Genomic DNA, 23,208 nt, shown 5'->3' with positions numbered 1-23,208 from the left:
GCTCCGGGGCTGGACACGTGGCGCGCAGAGGCCAATCGGGCTCGCCCCGCCTTCCCCCCTCCATCCCCACCCCCCAAGTTCATTCGCTCCTGGAATCTTAGAATGTCACCGGCCGAGAGGGGGCCCAGCCAGGAGAACCTACGTCAGTGCTCAGACCCTGGCCGGGACCTAGAGAAGGTAGGGGGATTTGGCCAAGGTCACATGGCCACTCAGGGCCAGAAGTCAGGGCTTCTGAGTCCCTGATCTGGACATTTCCCCCCAAATTCCTACCGCTCGCCAAAGCTTTGTTGAGAAACAGAACATTGAGGTTTGACAAAATTGAGGCGAACTTCAATTGAGGATTACATTCCTCAATAACCCCACCAGGCTGGTGACATTACTCAGCCACTTTGCGGGGCAGGAGAGCTCAGAGACGTCCAGTTATTTCACCAATGTGGCACAGCTACTAAGTTGTGGAGCTGGGATTCGAACCTGGGCCTAGTGACTCCAAAGGGACGCTTATTCGAGCTTGGCTCTGGGGAGTGCATAGTTCAGAGGAAAGGCAAAGAGACCAGCAGTTAAAATCTAGAGCTGTGTGGAAAATGCTGGAACACAGAAAATGATAAACTATTTGGGAATCCAGAAGAAACAGAATGATTGTCCCCCAGGGTATTTGTTAAGACTTTCCTGGAGGAGGTAGTCCTGCAGCAAAGGTCGGTAGTAATTCCCATCCCCTACACTGCCTTAGAAGTTCTGCTTTGGTGAAAAGATAGCCCCTTGGCAACCCTGGGCTGCCATTCACCTGCTTAGTTTGCATGGGCAAGACACTTAACTGCTTTGATTATCAACTTGCTCATTCAAAAGATAGTGATAATCAAAGCTTTTTCCAAGGGTTTTCCTCAATCTGTCACTAGTTCAGAGTCCTCTAAGCCTCCCACAAGGAGACCTGGTTGGAAAGTATGTCCTTTCATCTATTTGTAGGGGCCAAGGCAGGCTGCTCCAAGATGGACCACTTTGGCGTGAAGATTATTTTGAGTTAAAACCAGATTCAGGAAGAGCTCTTTACCTCCCCCTCAACTGCCTAAATTTACATTGGAAAGAGCCTGTACCAAGAAGAGAACTCTTTTTTTAAAAAAGATTTATTTGTTTATTTGAGAGAGAGTGTGTGTGCTTGCACAAGTGGGAGGAAGAGTAGAGGGAGAGAATCCTCAAGCAGACCCCCCCCCACTGAGTGTGGAAACCGACAGGGGGCCAATCCCAGGACCCCCGAGATCATGATCTGAGCCAAAATCAAGAGTTGGATCCTCAGAGGCACCTGGGTGGCTCAGTCAGTTAAGTGTCTGCCTTCAGCTCAGGTCGTGTTCCCAGAGTCCTGGGATCAAGCCCCTCATTGGGCTCCCTCCTCAGGGGGGAGCCTGCTTCTTCCTCTCCCTCTGCCACTCCCCCTGCTTGTGCTCTCTCTCTCTTGTCAAATAAATAAAAAAAAAATTTTTTTTTAAAGAGTTGGATGCTCAACCGAGCCACCCAGGCGCCAAGAAGAGAACTTTTAACAAGACATTCCAGTTTACCTAAGAAACTTATCTTCATAACAGGGCAAACTTTATTTTCCAAACATCTCTTACCTTCCTGCTAATGGTTTTCCTCAGCTCCCTAGCTCATATAAGTGTCATGTTGCCTCAATGTCTAGAATTTCCATGTCTGTATGGATTCCCCTTACTTATGAAACTAAATTTGATTTTCTCCTGTTAATCTGTCTCATATCAATTTGATTCTTAATCCAGATAGAAGGATCTTAAAGGGCTGAGGAGTTTTTTCCTCCTCAACATATTCATTCCCCCAACAAAATGTATTGAGTCCCTGCTGCATGCCAAGCACTGAGCCGGGGAGACTGAAGTGAACACATAGGAAGTGGGGCCCTGACCTACCTACATGGAGCATTCACTCGCACAGAAGACAGATGGTTAGGTCATTGTTACAGTCAAGTTTGGAGAGTTATAATCTATAAACTATAAAGTGCAATGCTAGCCCACAGCAGATGAACCCAGCCTAACCTGGGCATCTAAATGGGAGTGATGTTAAGTTGTGACCAGAAGGATGAATGGAATCTAGCAGGAGGCTAAGAAGAAATTAGCACAATTACCTTATGATGAGATCTGTTAAAAATAAAACCACTGGCCCAAAACAGTATCATTGAGACTGAATTCACAAACCGTGGCCTGGGGATTCATACCTAATCTGTTTCAACCTCCCCCAGAAATGTAGTCTTTTTTTTTTTTTTAAAGATTTTATTTATTTATTTGAGAGAGAGAGAATGAGAGATAGAGAGCACGAGAGGGAAGAGGGTCAGAGGGAGAAGCAGACTCCCCGCCGAGCAGGGAGCCCGATGTGGAACTCGATCCCGGGACTCCAGGATCATGACCAACTGAGCCATCTAGGCACCCCAGAAATGTAGTCTTAACCGGTCAATCAGGAATTTTTCAATCAGTGCCAGTGAATCTGCCATTGGGGCCCTCCAGAGAAAGATGAGATCATTTGCAGGGTAAGACCCCTTGCTCAATGAGAGGGGGAGATTTGAACAACAATGTAGAAGAGGTAAGGAAGGTAGCCAAGCTGTAGGAAGAGTGTCTCAGCCAGAGGAAACAGCTGGAGCAAATGCTTGGAGGCAGGAGTAGGCCTGGAATGTTCCAGGAACAGCAAGAGGCCAGTGTGGCTGGAATGGAGTGAGGGGGAGGGAGAGTACAGGGAGAACAGAGATAGGGAGGGACCAAATCAAATGGGGGTGGGGGAGGGGGCTTGTGGTCCTTGTAAGGACTTAAGTCTTTTACTCTGAGGCATCTGGGGAGCTGTTGCAGAGTGCTGAGTGGAGGGGGGACATGACATTTATTTTCTTCTTTCTTTGGGAGTAAAATTCATGCAACATAAAATTAACCATTTTAAAGTGAATAATTTCATGACATTTAGTACATTCACATTCTTATCTAACCACCACCTCTGCGTAGTTCCGAACCGGTTTCATTCCCCTAAAAGAAAACCCGAACCCGTTAAGCAATTACTCTCCATTCTCCCCTCCCCCAGCCCCTGGAAACCACCAATTTGCTTTCTGCCTTCATGGATTTGTCTATTTTGAACGTGTCATACAAATGAAATGGTACTATGTGTGGCCTTTCGTGTCTGGCTCCTTTCACTTCACATAGTTGTATTACGGTGCTCCAGAGAAACAGAACCAACAGGGTATATAGAAATAGATATAAGAGGAGATTTATTATAGGAATTGGCTCAGGCAGTTTATAGAGGCTGACAAGTCCCATAATCTGCTGTCTGCAAATTGGAGAACGAGGAGGGCCAGGGATGTGATTCTGCTGGAATCTGCAGGCCTGAGAATAGGGGAGGTGGGGGCAGGAAGATAGACATCCCAGCTCAAGAAGAGAAAGAGCTGAATTCACCCTTTCTTTGCCGTTTGTTCCATTTGGCCCTCGATGGATTGCATGATGCCTGACTGCATTGATGAGGGCAGTTCCTTAATCTACTGTACCCCAGTGCTAATCTCTCAGTGAATCAAATGCCCACCATCACAGACACACCCAGAAAGGATGTTTTATCAGCTCTCTGGGCATCCCTTAGCCCAGTCAAGATGACATTTAAGATTAACCATCATGACAAAGGTCTTGAAGTTCCTCTGTGTTGCCACATATGTCTGTACTTTATTCTTTTTATGGCTGAATAATATTTTATTGTACGTATATATTACCTTTTGCTTATCTATTCATCAGCTAGGTTGTTTTCTCTTTTTGGCTATTGTGAACAGTGCTGCTATCAACATTTGTGTACAGATACTGGTGTGAGGGCTTATTTCCAATTCTCGTCCATATTTACTAAGAGTGGAATTGCTAGTCCGTACAGTAATTCTATATTTAACTGTTTGAGGAACTGCTGAGCTGTTTCCACCAGCAATGCACAGGGTTCTCCATGTCCTTGCCAACACTTGTTATTTTCCGTTTTTTATTTTTTGTTTTTAATGCCATCCTAGTCAGTGTGAAATGTTATCTTGTGATTTTGTGTTGTTTTTATAATTGAAGTGTAGCTGAATCTTTTCTTTTCTTTTGGTAGCTCCTGATTTTGATTTGCATTCCTCTAATGACTAATGTTGTTCAACACCTTTCCATGTGCTTATTGGCCATTTGTACATACATCCTCTCTGAAGAAATGTCCTTCATCCATTCAAGTTATTCAAGTCCTTTACCCATTGTAGTTTTTTTTTCCTGTGCTCATCTTTAAATTGGGTTGTCCTTTTGTTGTTGAGTTGTAAGAGCTCTTTATATATTGTGGAGGTGATATATTTCTGTGTAAAGAATACTGAATACTAATGGGGGGCAAGCATAGGAGCTGGAGATCTGGTAGGAGGCTTTTGGAGTAATCTGGGTGAGAGATGCTGGTGGCTCAGCCAGAGTGGCATAAACGGAGTCAGTGAGAAGTGGTTAGAGACTGGATATACTTCAAGGTAAAATTAACATGATTTCTGGAAGGATTGGATATAAGATGAGAGACAGAGAGAGGAGCCAAGAATGACTTCAAGGATCTTGGCCTGACCCATTGGAAGGATGAAGTTACTATGAACTGCAATGAACAAAATTGCAGGAGGACAAATTTGGGGAGTGAAACTGGGAAAAAATTGACTTCTGTTTTTGATCAGTTTAAGATTTCTATTAGATATCCAAGAGGAGAGGTCAAAGAGGCAGTTGTATAGACAAATCTGGCGTTCAAGAAAGCGATCAGGGCTAGGGACACAGATTTGAAAGTCACACTCATAGAACTACTGTTCAAGGCCAGAGAAAGCTATGAGCTCATCAAAGGAGAAGAGAACCAAGGGTCACTCCTACATTAAGAATCAGAAAGGGGGCACCTGTGTGGCTCAGTCAGTTAGGCATCTGACTCTTGGTCTCAGCTCAGGTCTTGATCTTAGGGTCATGAGTTCAAGCCCCACGTTGGGTTCTGTGCTGGGCAAGGAGCCTACTTTAAAAAAAAAAAAAAGAATCAGAGAGAAAAGGGGTGCCCGGCTGGGATTCAGTTGGAAGAGCATGCGACTCTTCACCTTGGGGTGGTGAGTTTGAGCCCCATGTTGGGTGTAAAAATTACTTAAATAAATAAAAAACTTTAAAAAAGGGAAAAGAATCAGAAAGAGGAGAACCCAGCACAGGTGACTGGGAAAGAACTTGCAGTGAGGTGCAAGGAAACCCAAGAGAGTGTGGTATTTTGGAAACCAAGTGGAAAAAAGTGTTTGCAGGAGGAAGGAGTGGTCAGTTGTGCCAATGCTGCTCTTAGGTCCCGTAGGACAAGACCCAAGAATCCATCATTGTGTTTAGCATTATGAAGTCAACATTTCCCATGAAGAGCAGTCTTGGTGGACTGTTGGGGGCAAGGGCCTCATAGGAATGGGCTTAGGATAACAAGTACCAACTACTTATTTCAAGAGTTTTGCTGCAAAGGCCAGCAAAGAAAATGGGGCATCCCTGGCAGGGGGTGGGGATTGAGAGGAGGATTTTGGTTGGTTTATTTGTTTAGGATTGGTGACATCACAGCATATTTGTGAGCTGATGGGAATGATCAGATAGAGTGAAGAAATGAAGAGAGAGGGAAGCGATATTTGGAGAGAGAACGGGATCTAAGGTACAAGTGTAGGGGCTGCTAGTATCCTTCATTTGCAGTAAAGATGACTGAAGTTCCAAGAAAATATGGCATTTGCCACAATCAGCCCTGACGACTGAGGCAGGATTAAAAGCCTGGTCCCCTTGACTTGCTGAGCCCAGGCCCTTATTCCCTGAGCTACAGAAGAAAGGCTAATAGACTGTTCGTTTTCTTTGACTGATCATCTCATTTCTGGGAATCAGTCCCAAGAAAATAATTTGAAATACAGAGAAAGCTCTTTAGGTCCCACACTGTATTTTTAACCACAGAAGGGAACAACGTAAACATCCAGGGGCCGTAGAATAACGAGTGAGCCTAGGTCACATAACCTTACTGGCTGTGGACACAAAGCCTGAAGGAGGCAAATGTGGGACGGAAACACGCTAAGATGACTTCATCTTTTTGGTGCTCTTCCAAGCCCCTTCCTACATAGAGTGGCCCTTCTAAAGTCTTTGTAAGAGAGACAATGTGGTGTGGAGATGTGGGCAGAACAATGGACTGGGATTCCAGACTCTCTCCCCTCCTTTGCCCTGTAGTTTCTCTGATTTCAGAGGAGAAATGTTCCAGATCTCGGGGAAAGCTGCAAGTGGTCAGATACTGCCACCTGCTGGCAGATTCCAGTTCCGCCGGCCTCCATCAGGAGAGTGTGCCCGGTGTGGCGCGTTCCCATTCTCACTTTCACCACAGGGGTTACTGTTCACAGGGCTACCAGGAAGACCCTCTTCTTCCACAAGAAAGTCCTGTCTCAGTGCCTGGTATTCCTCTGAAAGGCTTGGGGATTGCTCCTCTCTGTGGGGAAGAACATAAGGAGTTTCTAACCACTTGGCATGAAGCAGATTTTCAGCTATAGGGTCTCAGTGATGTGAGGACACTTAGTTTTGAGCAGGCAGGTCACTTGGAGGGTGGAGAGATGGAGAAACAGCAGGCAAACAAAAAATAGGCTTAAAAATCACAGAATCACTTTTCTAATGATTTTTGTTTCTCTTGTTTCTCTTATTGTAAAAATATTGGGTGTTGATAATCAAAAGATGAAAATAATTTAAAGCCATAATCCTACAGTCCAAAGGTAACTTACAGCAACATTACGATTAACATCATTCTTTTATTATATAACAACAATAACAGCAATAATTATAATTGCCGCACTGCTGGAGCATTTACGTGCCACACACGTATACTTTCATTCACAGAAACCTGGAACTTATTGTAAATATTATTTTATCTTTGATACACCTTAATTTGTTGTGGACACTGTTTTGTGTAATTAAATATTCTCCAAAACATTGAAAATAACTATATCAAATTCCATTCCATGGTAATAGTATAATTTATTCATCTCATCACCAATTATTGGACATTTAGGTTGATTCTGAATTTTTCAGCCCAGCTTCGATATTGTTTCCTAAAACTTGAATTCCAGATAAAAAAGTAATCAATATTTTTTGAGGCTCCTGATATTTCCAAATTACCCCCCGTATAGAGGAGATCCATCCACACTGTTATGCACAAGGTAGAAGAGAAACCACCGAACCTTAGAATGCTTACTTATATTTCATAAATCGCAGAGCATGTTTGCATGCATTATCGCTCCACACTGAGGTGGACAGAGCAGGCGCTATCATCTCCCGTAAAAGACGTGGTACCTGGGATCCAGGAAGGCTCCATCACTGAGCCGGCATGACATAGCTATTTAGTGCCTACCTTAAGATGGGAACTAGGTTTCCTGATACCATGCTGTTTCTTGGATCCCATAAACAGACTCACTTCTTTTAGTTTTAACAGCACATTTCAGTTTCAGAAGGCTCCTTTGACATGAGAGTGTACTACAGACCCTCCAGGATGCTTATCACCCCACAGCAGAGTCTGGCCAAGAGATTACCTTGACCCCTAGGGGGAAGTTACAGGAAGGCTGGGGTCCCTGTGCAAGAGCCTGAAAGCAGCTGTAATAAGAAAAAGCTGCGTAGCACCATGCTTTAAAGCAGTGTTTAAATTAAAAAGCAAATAAGCAAAAAAAGCCCTAAGGTTCTGGTTCCACCCTCATTTTAGCTGAGTGACCATTAACCATCCTTATTCCCCCGAGATTCTGTTTTCTTAGTTATAATACATGGGTATTATACAACATCTACCTCATGAGTTTGGTGTTGGAATTCACTGATATAATTATATAAATCACTTAGCAGCAATTAGCATCTAGTAATGAGACAAAAAATATAAGCATTGTTGCTATTATTATTATTTATTAAATGGTTAGAGTCATAATCTATTAATAATAAGAGGTGAGGGTTCTGGCTGGGTTCTAGGACTGTGCACCTTTGTTTTGTTCTGTTACTATCTGTACAATAGTAGAGAAGGGGATGGGATAAATTTTCTCTTAAGATTCCCTTTGCTCATATATGGTGATTAACATAACAATAAAAAATTAAAAAAAAGATTCCCTTTGCTCTTATATCTGAAGACTGAATCTCTAACATTCAATTCTAAGGTTCCATTTGCTGTTGAAGAGTCTGTAAGTGTTTGTTTCAGGATTCTGCGGGATTAAGATTCTGTAACTCTGAGATTCACTGTCTGGAATTCTAAGATCCCATGACTCACTCAAAATTCTATTGAAACATTCCATTTCCATGGAATGAAAGCTCTTCTTGTAAGCCTGGTAGAAGCTTAACTATTCTTGTGGGTTTCTCCCTAAATAGCACTTCTTCAGAAATTCCTTCCTAATCCTTTCTCCAGTGCACTTTATATACCCCTCCCCATCATCTCTCCTAGGATCCTGTTCTTTCCCATCATAACACTATCCTCACTGGTGATTAGATATTTATTTGTGTGATTTTGGCAAGTACCTGTCTTCATGTCTCCATTGCTTGGTAGAATCCCAGTAAATATTTGGCAAATGAAATAAATGAATGAATTGATGAATGAATGCATACTATAATTCAAAGCTTCAGTGAGTATTTCCACCCCCCCCCCCCGAGGTCTACTATTCCAGACCACTCCCCACCCGAGGGCTGACACCCAGGAAGGGAGTGACCTTTCTAATTCTGACATGTTGCCTAGACTGTTTGTACCCTGCCCCTTCTGCTCCCCACTCCTCCTTATTTGCCTCTTTGGGAGCCCCTGGGTTAGAGAGAAGGCTATGTCTCTGTTGTTGAGACCAGGCTGGAGCAGCTCATTTATTCATTCAGCAGAGGTTTGTCTAGTGCCCACAAAGTGTTAGGCACTGTGCTAGTGGACTGGGATAAAGGGTGAGCAATATAGACCTGGCCCCAGCTTTCACAGAGCTCATGCCCTAGAGGGTGGGAGATGGACATTTATGACACAATCACACAAATTCCCATGAACAACAAACCGTGGTAAGTGCCGTAGGATGGAGGCGAACAGGGTGTTCCAGGAGTATATAACAGCCCACAGTCCAGATCCAGGACCCTGGGCTCAAGGCCATAATGGCCTTGGGCTCAGCTGGGCTGCATGGATGCTCTCTTCATGCAATCTCTCCCCTGGGGAATGATCAGTGACAGCGTGGGTTCAACATGGTGCCCTGCCTAGCTCCCAGCACCTCCCTTGACAGCACTGTGCCCGCGCGGCTGGCGCCTACACCATCACCGCTCAGAACTCTTCTGCTCCTTTAGGGACTCGGTCACTGAAAAGAGGCTGGTAGGGCTCTGAAAGGCCAGGGAGCTCTAAGAGTCTCATAGCCTCCTTAAACAGCTGAGGAAACTGAAGCCCAAAGAGGCTGCTCAAGGTCACACGGAAAGTGGGAAGGTGAGAATGGGGCCCCCAAGCTCCCAGGCTCCCCATTCTCTGCTACTTCCCACCCCCGCACACTACCTTCCAAGAATAACCATTGAGTTTGTACAGAAGGAATCCTGTTTCAACCGGAAGCCAGGAAGCTTTCTACCTGCTTACACCAATAGTTGGCGGGGACACAACACTCTGCAGGAGAGCAGGAGGCTTCCGGCTACATTGGCAGGGACTTGCCTGGTGGTGTGTCCTGAGTCACAAACACAGATGAGTGAGAATACATCCGCTCACATGTCTGTATGGAATACCATCCGTTCATTTAACAAGCGTTCCATCTTTAAGGGCATGTAGCTAGTTGAGCCTTGGAATGCTCCTTGCTCTTTGCAGCTTTGTTTCCAATAGCAAAAAGGAAACAGGCTTTGTGTCCTTTGGTAAGGGAATAATGAACCGCAGAGCCAAGTCATAGGATATTATGTAGCATTTAAAAAAGTATCAAGGTAGGTCTCCACAGGGGGCCAAGTTCACACACACAAAAAGCAAGTTTAAAAAAACTATGCACAGGCACCGTCTAAAACCATCTACAGAAAGAAAATTCACCAAACAATCCTTTATTTTGCTATGGATATGCACAGATGCTGATGTAAATGTAGGAGGAAGTCTAGAAGAAGGTGCACCCAGTCTGTGATTTCTGAGGAAAGTGCGGGGTGGGGGTGGGGCGGTCAAAGGGAACTTAAACTTCATCTATCATCTTTTTTGAGCATGAATTTTATTTACATATTATTTACTTCAGTAAAATTATTTTTTAGAAATACCAAGCTTTCGAGCAAGAGTTGACATTTTCTACAGAAGGCCGGACAGTAATATTTTGGGCGCTGTGGGCCCCGCGTCTCTGTGGCCCCTACTCCAACCGCGGCTGTGGTGTAAAAGCCGCCCTAGACAGGACGTACTCCAGTGAGTGTGGCCGGTTTCCAGGACTGCTTTATTTAAGGACACTGAAATTTGAATTTTATATCATTTTCATGTGTCACCAAATATAGATTTTTAACCATTTAAAAATGGTAAGTGCTCCCTTTGGCAGCATATCCCCTAAAATTGGAACCGTACAGAGAAGACTAGTGCAGCACAAGGATGACAGGGAATTCATGAAGTGTTCCATATATTAAAAAAAAAAAGTTAAGCTATTCTTAGCTTGGCTATGCAGAAGGGGGCTGCTGCCTGCAGATTTGCACCCCCCCCCCCGCATTAAGGCCACTTCAAGCCCCACCCCCTGCCAGTCACACTCCCCCCCCTTTTTTTTTAAAGATTTTATTTATTTATTTGCGAGAGAGAGAATGAGAGATAGCACGAGAGAGAAGAGCGTCAGAGGGAGAAGCAGACTCCCTGCTGAGCAGGGAACCCGATGTGGGACTCGATGTGGGACTCGATCCCAGGACTCCAGGATCATGACCTGAGCCAAAGGCAGTCACTTAACCAACTGAGCCACCCAGGCGCCCCTCACACTCACCTTCTTGGTCCTCAAGTAGTCCTGTCTTTCGGGCCCCCTCGTGACCCTCTTGCGACCTTCTGAGGCCCACCAGCTGCGTCCCAGCTCTGCCTGTCTGCCCTGGGGGACACGCCTCTCCTCGCTGCAGGACTTTTTTCCTGAGCAGGGAGGGCTCGGAATAGCTCTGCTCACCTTGGCAGGGGGAATCCTGAGAAAGGAATTTTGTTTGGAGTCCTAGAGAAACCAGGACTCAGGACTTGGATTTGCCTTTGAAATCGGGCCCCTCCTCTCCCATTCCCAGGGGTCCCTCGCCACTTCCCTGCTCCCACCCTTCGGCCCCATCAGTGTCTCCCCTGCAGCCCCTGGGCCACATCGCCTGAGGTCTGAGCTGCGGGTCCTTCACAATAGACCCCCCGAGCCCTCTGCTGGCTGTGCTGTTGCCTGCTCATCTGTGTCATTTCAGGTATGGACATCTATCTTGAATCTTTTTACTCCCCTGGGGCATCCTGAGACCCCTTGTTTCTGCCTTTCCCAGGAGTACCCTGTGGACAGCATGGTGGGGGTGCAGGGGAGAGTGAGCACTCGAACCCCTAAGCTCAGCTCTCCCACGGAATGTCTGCGCTGCCTTGGCAGAGTCCCCTCTCTGAGCTCTGCTTCCTCATCTGCACAACGACAGGACTGGACTGCGTGATCTTCCAAACCCTTTCCAGACCCCTTTGTAAGCATTAAATAACATAATGCACGCAAAGCACTTTGCACAGCACCTGGGTGCCCACTAGTTTTTAGTTAAGGTCATTATCATCATCCTCAGATCCTGAGAGCAGACTTGATATCTTCCCTAAGTTTTCCTACATGACTTGTTGGCTCTGCAAACCCAGAGGCTCCAAAGCGAGGACACCTTGATGGCTCTCAGAGAGTCACCTCCCCCATAGCCCAGCGGCCTGGCCCTGGCCCTCGTGCTGGGAGGTGGAGCCCCTGCTCAGGAAGATGTGTTTGCTGCATGCTCCCCCCAAACAGAGGTCCTTGTGGGCCCTGTCAGAATCCAGCCAGTGCAGCCCCAGCTCTGGGGGACACTCAAGCCCAACCCTTGGTTGAATTTCAAACTCCAGATCAAATAGGATTCCAGACCCAGGACCCAGAGATACCTCCAGCTAGCTGCTCTAACAACAGCTTCCCAGTCAGGGCAATCAAAGAACCAGCAGGTACCCCGAAACCTCTCTTATCCTATCCTGTGATTGACTTGCTTCTGCTTCACGGAAGGCCTCTATCTATGCAAGTTTTGGCTATGAAAGCATTAGCTTTATATTTGCATTTTAAAAAAATATACTATTTGTGGCAGAATAATAGCCTCCCAAAGATATCTACGTCCTAATCCCCAGAACCTTCCATGGCAAAGAGGCATTAAGGATGAAGATGGAATCAAGGTTGCCAATCAATTGACCTTAAAGTAGGGAAGAGGTCTTGATTATTCATTCATTCAGATGGGCCCAATGTAATCATAAGCGTCTTTGAAAGCAGAAGAGGGGTCAGATGGCAGATCCAGGGAGGTGGTGGCATGAGGAAGATTCCATCCAACAGCTCTGGCTTTGAAGATGGATAAATGGGACCATAAGTCAAGGTATCTGGGCAGCCTCCAGATGCTGGAAGAGACAAGGAAACATTTTCTAAGAGCCTCCAGAAGGATTGCAACCCTGCTGACACCTTGATTTTAGCCCAATGATGCCCAATTTAGACTTCTGAACTCCAGAACCATAAAATAATAAATTTATGTTGTTTTAAGCCACCAAGTCTCTGGCAATTTGTTACAGTGACAATTGGAAATGAATACACTGTTCTTGATGACAGGGCTTTATTGAGCTTTTGTTATAAGCTAATCACTGCACTCAGTGCTTCATGTATTTTATCTCATTTAATAAACAGAACAGTCCTGCAAGGCAGGTGTTTTCTAAATGAAGAAAATGGGCCTCAGAGAAATGAAATGACTTGGCCAAGGTCACACAGCTAGCTTGTAGTGGAGCAAAGGTTCAAAATCTAGCACCATTGGCTCTAAAGTCCATATTCCATCAGCTCACCCGGGCTCCCCACCCCTTCTCTGGAGCGGCCTAGATAACTCCTTAGAGAATCTTTGTTTTCAGACGCTAGACTGCAGTGTTCTACCTCACCTCATTAATATGCTGAGCCCAGCTGTTCTCTCTGATGCTTAGTTTCTCAACCTGTAAAAAGGGAATAATAATGCTTGCTGGGTGCTCTTTCCAGGCTATGGCAAGGATTAAACCAGACTGTGCGTTGGAAAAATTCTCTGGGAACTAAGTGCTCTTCCCATGTAAGAAGTTCACAATAAACCTGCTCCCAAACTACTAAAACTTCCCCAAACTATTTGGGGAGTGCCCTATCCCTCCAAGGCCAGGCAAGGCCCCCATGATAGATGTTCCCACTAGGGAGACTTTTTACATTGTTGTGAAATAATAGAAGATAAATATATTGGTCTCTGCCCCCAGTTCCTGGCACAGGGTTCCTAAAACCTTTGCAATTTCCTGTTAAGAGCACTAAGAGAATCTTTTGTTCTAATATTTGTCTTTGACCCGGGTTCCTGACTCAGAGTTCCTAAATCTCCTGGAATTTCCTGGGTGATAGGAGTGTCTTTTGTTCTACTGAGGTGACTCTGGGTGGGCTCCTGGAGAGCTTCAGGATGGGGGCTGATCACCAAGAAGACTAAGCCATGATTGGAAGCTTGGAACTTTCAGCCCCACCTCCCATCCACCAGGAGGAGGAGAGACAGGGACTGGGGACTGAGGTAATGGTGGATCATGCCTATGTGATGAAGCTTCCATAACAGTCCCCAAAGAATGGGGTCTGGAGAGCTTCCGGGTTGCTGAACCCATCGAGGTTCTGGGAGAGTGGTGCGTTGGGAGAGGGCACGGAAGCTCCGAGCCTCTTCCCATACACCTTGTCCTACAAATCTCCTCCAGCTGGATGTTCCTCTCTATCCTTTATCCTAAGTAAATGTAAGTGTTTCCCCGAGTTCTGTGAGCTATTCTAGCAAATATCGAACCCAGCCTGGGGGTCATGGGAACCCCAATTTATAGCCAGTCGGCCAGAAGCACAGGTGACAACCTGGGACTTGGGATTGGCATCTGAAGTGGGGGAGGGGCATCTGAAGAGGGGGAGGGGCAGCCTTGGGAGCCTGAGCCCTTAACCTGTGGGGTCTGACGCTCTTTCCAGGTAAATAGTGTCAGAACTAAATGGTAGGGGACCCCGCTGGTGTCTCAGAGAATTCCTTGGTGTGGAAATCCCCCTCCCTCGATCTGGTGTCAGAAGTGTTGTGAGTGGTAGTTGTGTGCGAGGAAATGACACGCACGCAGAAGGTGTGTAGTTTTTTTCTTAACAACTGTGAAAACCAGAGGTCTCCGGCTTGAAAGTGGCAGTTTGGGTCCTTTCTTTGTTTTGTTGTTTTGTTGGTTGTTTTGCCCATTGGTCCCTGTGTGTGTTGGTGATGGTGGTTTGGGGCCATAAAAAAAAGACAGTTGCTAAACTCCATTGGGATCTTTTCTGTTGCTGTTGCCCAAACACTATACCTGCCCCTTGCCCCTGCCCCCCCACACCCCACCTGCTCCCCATGATGGATGGGGTGGCCCAAGGCTTTTGTAACTGGTCTTAACATGATGGTTTCCAAAGAGGTGTGTGATGCGTGTCAGACTGGAAGCAAGAAGACCAGCTGGGAGCTACTGCAGTAGACTAGATGTGATCTGACCAGGGTTTGGACTGAATGGTGGTAGCAGTGGGGACGAAGAGGGAAGGATGTATCTGGGAGCTATCAGGACAGAAAAGAGCGAGCCTCGGAACTTGGTACAAACTGCACAACCTTCTCAGTCTGAAGAGAAAATTAGGGGCTGGGTGGCAGGCAGGCATGTGGAATGGCTGTGTCCTCTTCCACAGGAAAGAAAAATCAGATCAGCAGTAAAAGTTGAAGACAGGGGGTCTGCATCTGAAAGGTCTTTCTAGCAGTGAGAGCCATTCAGCCTGAAGATACGCTTTTGGCAGAGCAGTCATGGGCTCTGGAGCCAGGCTGACCTGGGTCTAAGTTCAGGGTCTCCTGCCCCTTGGCACAGCACTTGGGGAAAATGAGCCTCTGGGAGCCTCAAGTTCCTCATCCATAAAATAAGAATAACACTTACTTTGCAGTCATTAGGAGGATGAAATAAGAAAATGTATACAAAGGGGCCAGTAGTCTTCCAGAAACACTGTAGGCACCATCAATGGTAGCTACTAGTACTGTTAAATACTGAGCTCCCCATCGCTGGACATATCTAAGTGCAGGTTAAGTGAACTCTTCTGGAGAAGAAGGTTTTGGAATATTGGTGGCCACTCGGATAAGAAAGTGTGTAAGTTGGGCGCCTGGGTGGCTCAGATGGTTAAGCGTCTGCCTTCAGCTTAGGTCATGATCCCAGGGTCCTGGGATCGAGTCCCACATCAGGCTCCCTGCTCCTTGGGAGCCTGCTTCTCCCTCTGCTTCTCTCTCTCTCTCTCTCTCTCTCTCTCTCTCTCTGTCTCTCATGAATAAATGAATAAAATCTTAAAAAAAAAAAAAAAGAAAGTGTGTAAGTTCTCTTCCATAGCCCACCAGCTGTTCCATTTCTAAGGAATTCATTCTAAGGAAGCAATCTGATCAAAGGTGCATGCGAGAAATGATTATTGCAGAACTGATTATTTTGGCTAAGAATGTGGAAAAACCCAAACACCCAACAACGAAGAAATAAATCCTGTTACATCCCGACCATGAAATACTGTGCAAATCGTTCAGAACATTTTGGTACACGTGCATTTATTGACATGGAATGGTAATCACAACATATTACTAAGTGAAAAAACAGATTATTAAAAATATGTGTTCTATGGTTCCATTTTATTTTTTTAACAATGTCTTTAAAATATTTGCATTAAAAAGCCTTGGAAAAATATGCTTCAAATAATCATGGTGGTTATTTCTGGATGGTAAGTTTGGGGGCACATTTAATCCCTTTTTCTTGGTTTGTCTGTATTTTATAATTTTTCTCAAAAGAGTGAGGATTCCTTACAGAGCTCTGAGGTTCTGCCAGCTGCTGGCGGGAGGAGAGGACCTCATGTGAGATGAATGGTGAAGGCTGGTGGCCCCACACTCACCCCATTTCCCTGCAGCTGAAGTCCAGGAGCCGGACAGAACTCCAAAGGCTCCGAAAAAGAGAGGCCTCAAAGCCACCAGCCCTGGAGAGGTAGGTGAAGGCCTCAGGAGCCACAGGCAGGAGGAAACCCAAATCAGACCTGAGCCAGAAGTCCCTGTAGATGAAGACTCCCGCGGAAGCGGAGGCGGCAGCCCCACGCTGCGCAGCCGCCCCCAGCATCATGACCCAGGTGCTGGGGAGGGGCTGCTTCCAGAAGGCGGGGGACTCTCTGAGCCTGTGGGCTGGTGATCACCTGGAGCTGCGCTGGAGGGGCAGGTAGTCACTGGAGGGTACCTGCAAACCTGGAAGAGGAAGGCGAGGAACGCCTGAGGTACAAGGTGGAGGAACTCCTGTGACAGCATGAATGGGTCCAGGAGGGGGCAGCAGTTCACAGACAACTTGAGGACAGTTTTTATGGTGATTAGAGTGGTCCAGAACCCACAATGGGCTTCCATTAGGTACAACTGCAGGCATCTAAAAGAAACAGGGATGCCTGGGTGGCTCAGTCGGTTAGGCGTCGGACTTCGGCTCAGGTCATGATCCCAGAGTCCTGGGATGGAGCCCTGTGTATGGCTCAGCAGAATCTGCTTGTCCCTCTCCCCCAGCACACCCCCCTCCCTGCTCGTTCTCTCTCTCAAATAAAATCTTTTAAAAAATGTTTAAAAAAAAAAGAAACAGTAAGATGGGCTCACAAGACCCATCAGATCCATAGTGGTTCAACAGAAGGGGAGACATGGCTTCCCACAGTACTGGATGTCAATTCTGGGGACAGCACATAGTGCCTGTAGGGAGAAAGGTGGCCATGGGAAGGGAAGGAGGCTAACTGTCCCGCCTGTGTTTTGAATGTCAGGCTGAGACACCCTTATGTCGGGGACACCAAAATAGGGAAGGCAGAAATAAAAGCAAAGTTGATCGCACCAGCATTGCTCACCCCAGTCCAGAAGAAAATCGGGCAGAGGCTGGGATAGAAATCCGGGTCAGGAGATTTGTCTACCCTCTCTCAGTTCAGCCTCTTAAAGTGAGATTTGCTGGGACCCTGCCTCTGTTAGGGGGTGGAGTTGTTTAGAGGGCATTTGCCGGCCAAAACAGAGGGACACATGGGAGGAGCCAAGGAGGGAGCACAGAGCAGATTGGGGCATGCCATTTGCAAAGGAAGGACAAGCTCTGTGACGAGTAGATGGACCCATTAGGAGATGTGCATGAGGCTGGTGAGAGGCGAGCAATCAGAAACCAGGTGGGGCCACTACAAATCCTCATGGTGTCAGTGGGGAAGGGCGAAGACTGGGTGGGCGGCATGCTGAGCACGGGGGAGGAGGGGCTGTCAGCCGGCTAAACACTGCTCACTAGGTGTCCCCGGCCACCCGCATCTGCTGCCCGCCGCACCCTGGGCCAGCCCCATGACTATCTTTTGGAATCAAGCCCTTCGGCCGGCGCAGCCAGCAGCAGCTGGTGAACTCCACGGGTGCGGACACCAGGACTACAGCTGCTGGGCTTGGCTCAGCCAGGACAGCGCGCGTGGAGGGCAAGGCCCTCCAGGGAAAGACCTTCATCTTCTCTGCAGGTGCCCTGAGGTCGGGGTCTCCAAGAACGCCAATCAAAATGACGAAGCTGGAACTAGCAGGCTGGGCTTCAGCTCTCAGTTTAGGACTGAGAATGGCCAGGGAAAGTGAGATTTTTAGGTCCCCATGAGGGACCTCTTGCTCTTGGGTGCTGGAGCATCAGGAAACAGCTAATCTAGGCCATGCTCCTTCTTCTCTATCCCACCTTCCTTCCCAGACCCAGAGGAGCTCTTCGTCCCCACTCAGGATTATTATGAAGTGGTACAGTTGCACAGCCATCAGCAGTTCCTGCTTCCCTGCCAAGTGACCAACCCTCTGGCCCAGGTGACACTGCGTTGGGAATTCCCCCTGGAGGAAGTCCCAGTGGATGGGATCGACATCTCTTTTGATGTGAATAAGGGCTTCACCATCCACTGGCCCCGAGATTCCTTGGCTGGCCCTCTTCCGCTTGGCCAGCCTGGGTGGCTTGAGACAAATCGCTACCAAGTACATGCTGATCTACATCAACTGCGTGTGGGCCTGGGGCCTGGGTGGGCAGAGCAAGGGAGGATATGGGGAGAGATGCCCCCTTTAGAGACCTCAGATATGGGTTCTGTGGATCATGGAACTCTAAACAACCAACCAGCTTTCAACAACACTCCATGTAGTCAACTATCTTGTCCAGCCAGCCAGCCAATCAGCTATTGAGCGACCACCAGCCTTTCTGTCCATCCATACTCATTCTCAGTCATGCCACACCATTCTAGTCATCTGTCTTCCCTCAAATCATCCACTCCATTCACCCATCCTCCATCTGTTCCATCAGCTACCCATCCTCTATCCATTCAACCAACCCAATCATTCACCCTCTATGAATGTAACCATTCCGTCATTCATTTCATTCAGTTGTTCTAACAATCAGTTCAATATGTTTGTCCCCATTTCTCTCCCATCTTCTCCATGGCAGACCCATCTTCCTCCCCCACACCCACCGTCCAAGCTTCAGCAACATCAGTCCAACTGGGAGAAACTCTGGTGTGACTTGTACAGCTCTGGGTGAGCTGGAGATTGCTGTGGATTTTATCCAGGGCAGAAGGTAAGCAGAGGGGAAGACAAGACTGCATATGTGTGTCTGTGGCGATGGTGTGTTGGCCAAGAGCATGGGAGTGAGGAGTTAGGATGAGGGTCGGGTGCGATCGTGGCCGAGTGGAACCACTGCTGGACCGCTACTCTGAGTGCCTTGGGCAAGTCATTTCCCTTTTCCGGGCCTCAGTCTCCTTGTTTAGGTTACTGTATAAAATGTATAATGTGTTCCTTCTTTAATTTATCCAACGATAAGTACTGAGCACCCACTACATGCCAGACATTGTGCTTAGCGCAGAGACCACAAGGATGAGGCAAAAAGACCTCTGACTTGTGCTGTCTTCCAGCTTACAATCTACCCAGGGAGGAAGAAGTGGGAAGTGAACATGATCATGGAGAAAATACCAAGCGCTACATCGAAGATACAATAGGGCAATGCGATGGGGTCTTCTTAAGATAGAGCGGTCGGGGAGTCTTCTCTGAGGTGACATTCAAGCTGAGGTTGGACTGGCCCAAATCTCACGAGCACGGGGCTGGGGCAAGTGCTCAGGCCCTATGGCCGGTGTGTGTGTAGTAAGAGATGGACGAAATCATGTAACAACTGTTTCCTGGGCACCTGCCGTGGGCCAGACCTTCCTAAAGGTGTTACTCGACAGGTGGTAGTGATGGTCCTTCCTCTCAAAGAACTTACCCCCATAACCCTCAAACATCTGGAGAGCAGCTGGGTCACACAGTAGATGCACCAGCACTGACAACTTCAGGAATTCCTAAAAGGGCTTCTTGGAAGAGCTGGAATTTGATCTGAGCTTTGGAGGGAGGGCTGGACCAGCAAAGACATGGTGAAGGTGAGCTCCCCAGAGGCCTTAGGAGGGAAAGAATGGGGGATCATTCTCCCACTTGTCCACATTGGAAACTGAGACCCAATAAGGGGAAGAGAACACACAGATGGTTGGGAAGACATGGCTTCACTGTGCTATAGCCTTGCCCCAGACACGTTCCTCGGAATGGCAGGATGACAAAAAATCCAGCCCCAAACCCCAAAGAAAAGTGTTTTTAGGAAAACACTGCCTCTTATAACCATCACCTGCCTTGGAGATTCACAACTCACATGCACACGTGACAGACTTGGTGGTCTGAGTCTCTCCAATTTAATTTTGCTTGACTCAGTGTTTTCCAAACAATTTTCATAATAGAACCCCACCTCCTGCCCCGCCTTGGGGAGGTAGCACCCATTAACAACCACACAAAACCAGAGTGCCATACTGGTAGGGGGTACTGCTCCCAGCCAAGTTACTTCCTGCATTTCCTTGAGTCGGAGAGGAGACCCCAGCTTCTCCCCAGGGACTTGGGAAGCTCATATTTGCCACAAAGAACCTGGCCTTTCAGGTGCTCTGATCAGCATGTATGACCTTGGACGAGTCCCCGTCCCTGAAGGAATACACAGTGCCTCTCATTTGCCTGAGTCAGAGAGGACACCTGGGCTGGCTGATGGACAGTTATTTTTTTGTCCCTGCAGTTGGGCCGACCCCCCTATGTCAGCGAGTGGGCCAGTGTTGTTCGCTGAGAGGGCCAGGTGCTGCAGGAGGCAGGGAGCACCCTGTACGTGGAAGAGGCCCGGGTTGGGGACTCTGGCATCTACACCTGCCAGGCCACCAACTTGCAGGGCACGGGGATTGCCACCACCCGTGTCCATGTGACCAGAAGCTCTCATGTTTCCCTTGCCCCTTCCTAGCTCCCTCGCTGGCTACAGGCATGCTGGTGTGAAGCAATGGGCAGAAACAGGGGTAGGTAACTGTGTGAACCTTTGGTGTTTTTGATGCCAAGGAGCTGTCACTCCCAAAAGAGTGTAAAAAGAACTTTTGCACTCGCCCCTTATACTCTGCCCGCCCATCACTGCTTCGATGCCTTGCATCAACCTCACAGCCTCCCTCCAAGCCCTGACCCGTTTTGATGGCCAGCCTTCACTCCAACATCAGGCCCCACTCCAGGGCTGGGCAAAGCTGGCCCAGTGGGGCACCAGTACCCCAGGAGGGAGCCCAGAGCCACTGGCAAGTCACTCAGGCCCAGGACATACTCCTCAATGGTCCCTGCCACTAGCAGGGGTCCTCAGCAAGGAGCCTCCTCCTCCCTCTCCCAGGAAAACACCGGGGCCAAATAAATACAATACCATAGTTTCCATGGCTTGTCTGCCCCAGGGTGAGGGCGTGACCACAGTTTATCTCCCTGCCTCCACCATAGGCTACATGTGGGAAACCCTGCTCCCCACAACTTGCCCCTTCTGCAGCCTAGCCCTTCTCATCTTTCTAAAGTGCATTCTGCAGCCTGAAGTGCTTAGGTTGGGGTAGGAAGTTGGTCAAGGGACTTTAGAAAATGCTGGATACTCTGCTTCCTTCTTGGAAATTTGCAGTTCACATTAGCATATTAAAGGTTCTGAGAAGTCCTGCACTTTGCAGGATCTGTTTAACTTGACTGAATCTAGAGTTTCTCAAATTACTAGGCTATCAATTTTTTTCTTGGTCATGCCTATTAATGTGCAATGAACTAGTGTATCCCAGATAGACTTTGGGAAAAGTGACATGAAGAAGTACATGTGTACTTCACTCCAGAGCTGTCCCCAAGGCTCCCAGATAGGTAACCTGTTTGCCCATGGCCGGAGAAGCAGCTCAGCACTCCCCTAGCCCTCCTAGGGGAGAAATGGAGAAACAGAGTCACATCTGAACTCCGCGAACAAGAAATGACTGAAGACCAGATCCAGGGAATGAAGAAGGCAGTCTGGGATGATGGAGCAAACCTTAGTTCTACTGGGTTGACCTTTCTTACTTGCTAGTCTGGGACCTGGAGCTGGAGCTGGGGAATCGCAGGCAAGGCCCTCCGACTCCCGTGATCTCAGTTTGCTCTGCTGCTGAAGAGGGGTAAGAACTGGCTTCAAGAATCTTAGGTAGCTGATGGGAGGGAGGTGTCTGTGAGAGCATTGAATTAAAATGCTCTGGGCAGGGGAGGGGTTCTCATTATAGTGTCCAGCTGACCCGAAGCTTCCTGAGAAGAATATTAAATCCACAGACGGCCAGGGCTGGACAGGCCTGCTGAGGTTGCTCACGCTGGCCACCCCTCTGCACGGATGGGGAAGCTGAGGGCCAGGCTCTGGGGTCCTGGCGCCTGGCATCAGCGGTGGTAGAAGGAGTAAAGGTAGGGAGCAGGAGGAAGAGAGAGCCTGGAAGTGGGTGGGGGCAGGTAGAGGAAGGAGGAGAAAGACTAAGTCATACATCTGATCTTTCCAGAGCCTGCGGAGAAAAACAAGCACAGCAAGCTGTGAGCTGGATGACAGATGAAGACTAGGACCTCATCTTTGTGGGTCCCACTCCTCACCTTGGTTTCCTCATCTGTACAGGGACGAGGTTCCCCACTCTGGCAGTTAGGTGTACCCAGACCCCCGAGGTGGCCCTGTGCCCAGGCGGCACCGAGACTGAGAGACCCAGAGGGCTGAGGAGTGAGCCTTGCCTGGTCAGGGAGGAGGAGCTCTGGCTTAACCCCTGGGCCGACCAGACTCTGGGACCAGGAGCAGTGGCATGCCCCGGGTCATGCCCAGCCCTTGCCTTGGCTGGGTCGGGCCCTGGCACCGCCAGCCCCAAGGGCCTCCAGTGACCCCCTTTCCAGCTGCCCGCCTTTCCCTGTTGGTTCTCAGGGTTTGGCCCACTTCCTCTCCTGTCCCCCAGCCCCTCGTCTGACCTTTAAACAATCCTAGAATGGGACACTGTAGTGACTGAAGGATCATTCGTTCAGTTCCCCTGGCTGTTTTAGAGGAGAGGTAAACTGAGGCTAAGGGAGGGCCTGAGCAGAGGCGAGAACATCTGGGGGATGCTAACGAGTCAGGAGCAGAGGGTTGTCTCTTTGTCAGGTGGCCTCGGCGGCACTGGCTGCCCCTGGAAAAAGCTCAGGACTTCCCTGATTTGAACAGAGAGAACAGGGAGGGACGGAAGGACTCCTCTCGCTGGTTCCCTGGGCCAACTCAAGGGAAGGTGCATCTGGGGCCTCGAAGCCCCATGGGTGATCCTGCACAGCCCACGCCCCCAGGGCTCCCTGGGCACACACCCTGGCTCCCACCTCACCCCTGCCCTCCGCCCTTCCTGGGAAAAGAATGAGAGGCTCCTGCTGTCTTCTCTGGTAAATCCTCAAGAGGGAGCTGTGACCACAGGCGTCACGGTGGGCCCAGGACCTGGGCCCTAGCTGGCGAGGAAGGAGACCTCGGTGGGGGTGACAGAGGCCAAGGGGAAGGCAGGGGAGGCGTCAGTCCCCAGGACCCGGTACAGCAGCTCCTCCTTCTCCTGCTGGAGCTGTCGCCGCAACTGGGACTCCTTCTCCAGGGCCTCGCGGGCGAGAAGCAGGTCATCCGAGAGCTGCCTGTGGATGCAGACAGGGGCCCCGGGTTGCCAGTGAGCAGCTGCCCTGAGCAACTCGGTCCTCTAGGAGGCCTTCCTCAGACGGGCCGCCAGCCTGCATCAGGGCCCCCACA

The 23,208-nt window shown here is 48.5% G+C and overlaps 1 protein-coding gene and 1 pseudogene across 1 annotated transcript in view; one reads left to right on the top strand and one right to left on the bottom strand.

The window, feature by feature from the left end:
* Window positions 1-10,458: 10,458 nt before the first annotated feature.
* Window positions 10,459-10,558, top strand: LOC113930054 (annotated as a pseudogene).
* A 5,135-nt stretch (window positions 10,559-15,693) lies between these two features.
* Window positions 15,694-23,208, bottom strand: part of CCDC69 (coiled-coil domain containing 69) — a gene marked incomplete at its 5' end in the record, with an annotated part of 40,749 nt that continues 33,234 nt past the window's right edge. The window contains one exon of the mRNA XM_027604398.2: window positions 15,694-23,096. Within this exon, the coding sequence (XP_027460199.1) occupies window positions 22,919-23,096 (178 nt within the window). The remainder of the gene's footprint in view (window positions 23,097-23,208) is intronic.

Source organism: Zalophus californianus, chromosome 5 (genome assembly GCF_009762305.2).
Source record: "Zalophus californianus isolate mZalCal1 chromosome 5, mZalCal1.pri.v2, whole genome shotgun sequence".
Classification (NCBI taxonomy): Eukaryota; Metazoa; Chordata; class Mammalia; order Carnivora; family Otariidae; genus Zalophus; species Zalophus californianus.
This window is presented reverse-complemented; position numbering and strand designations above follow the sequence as displayed.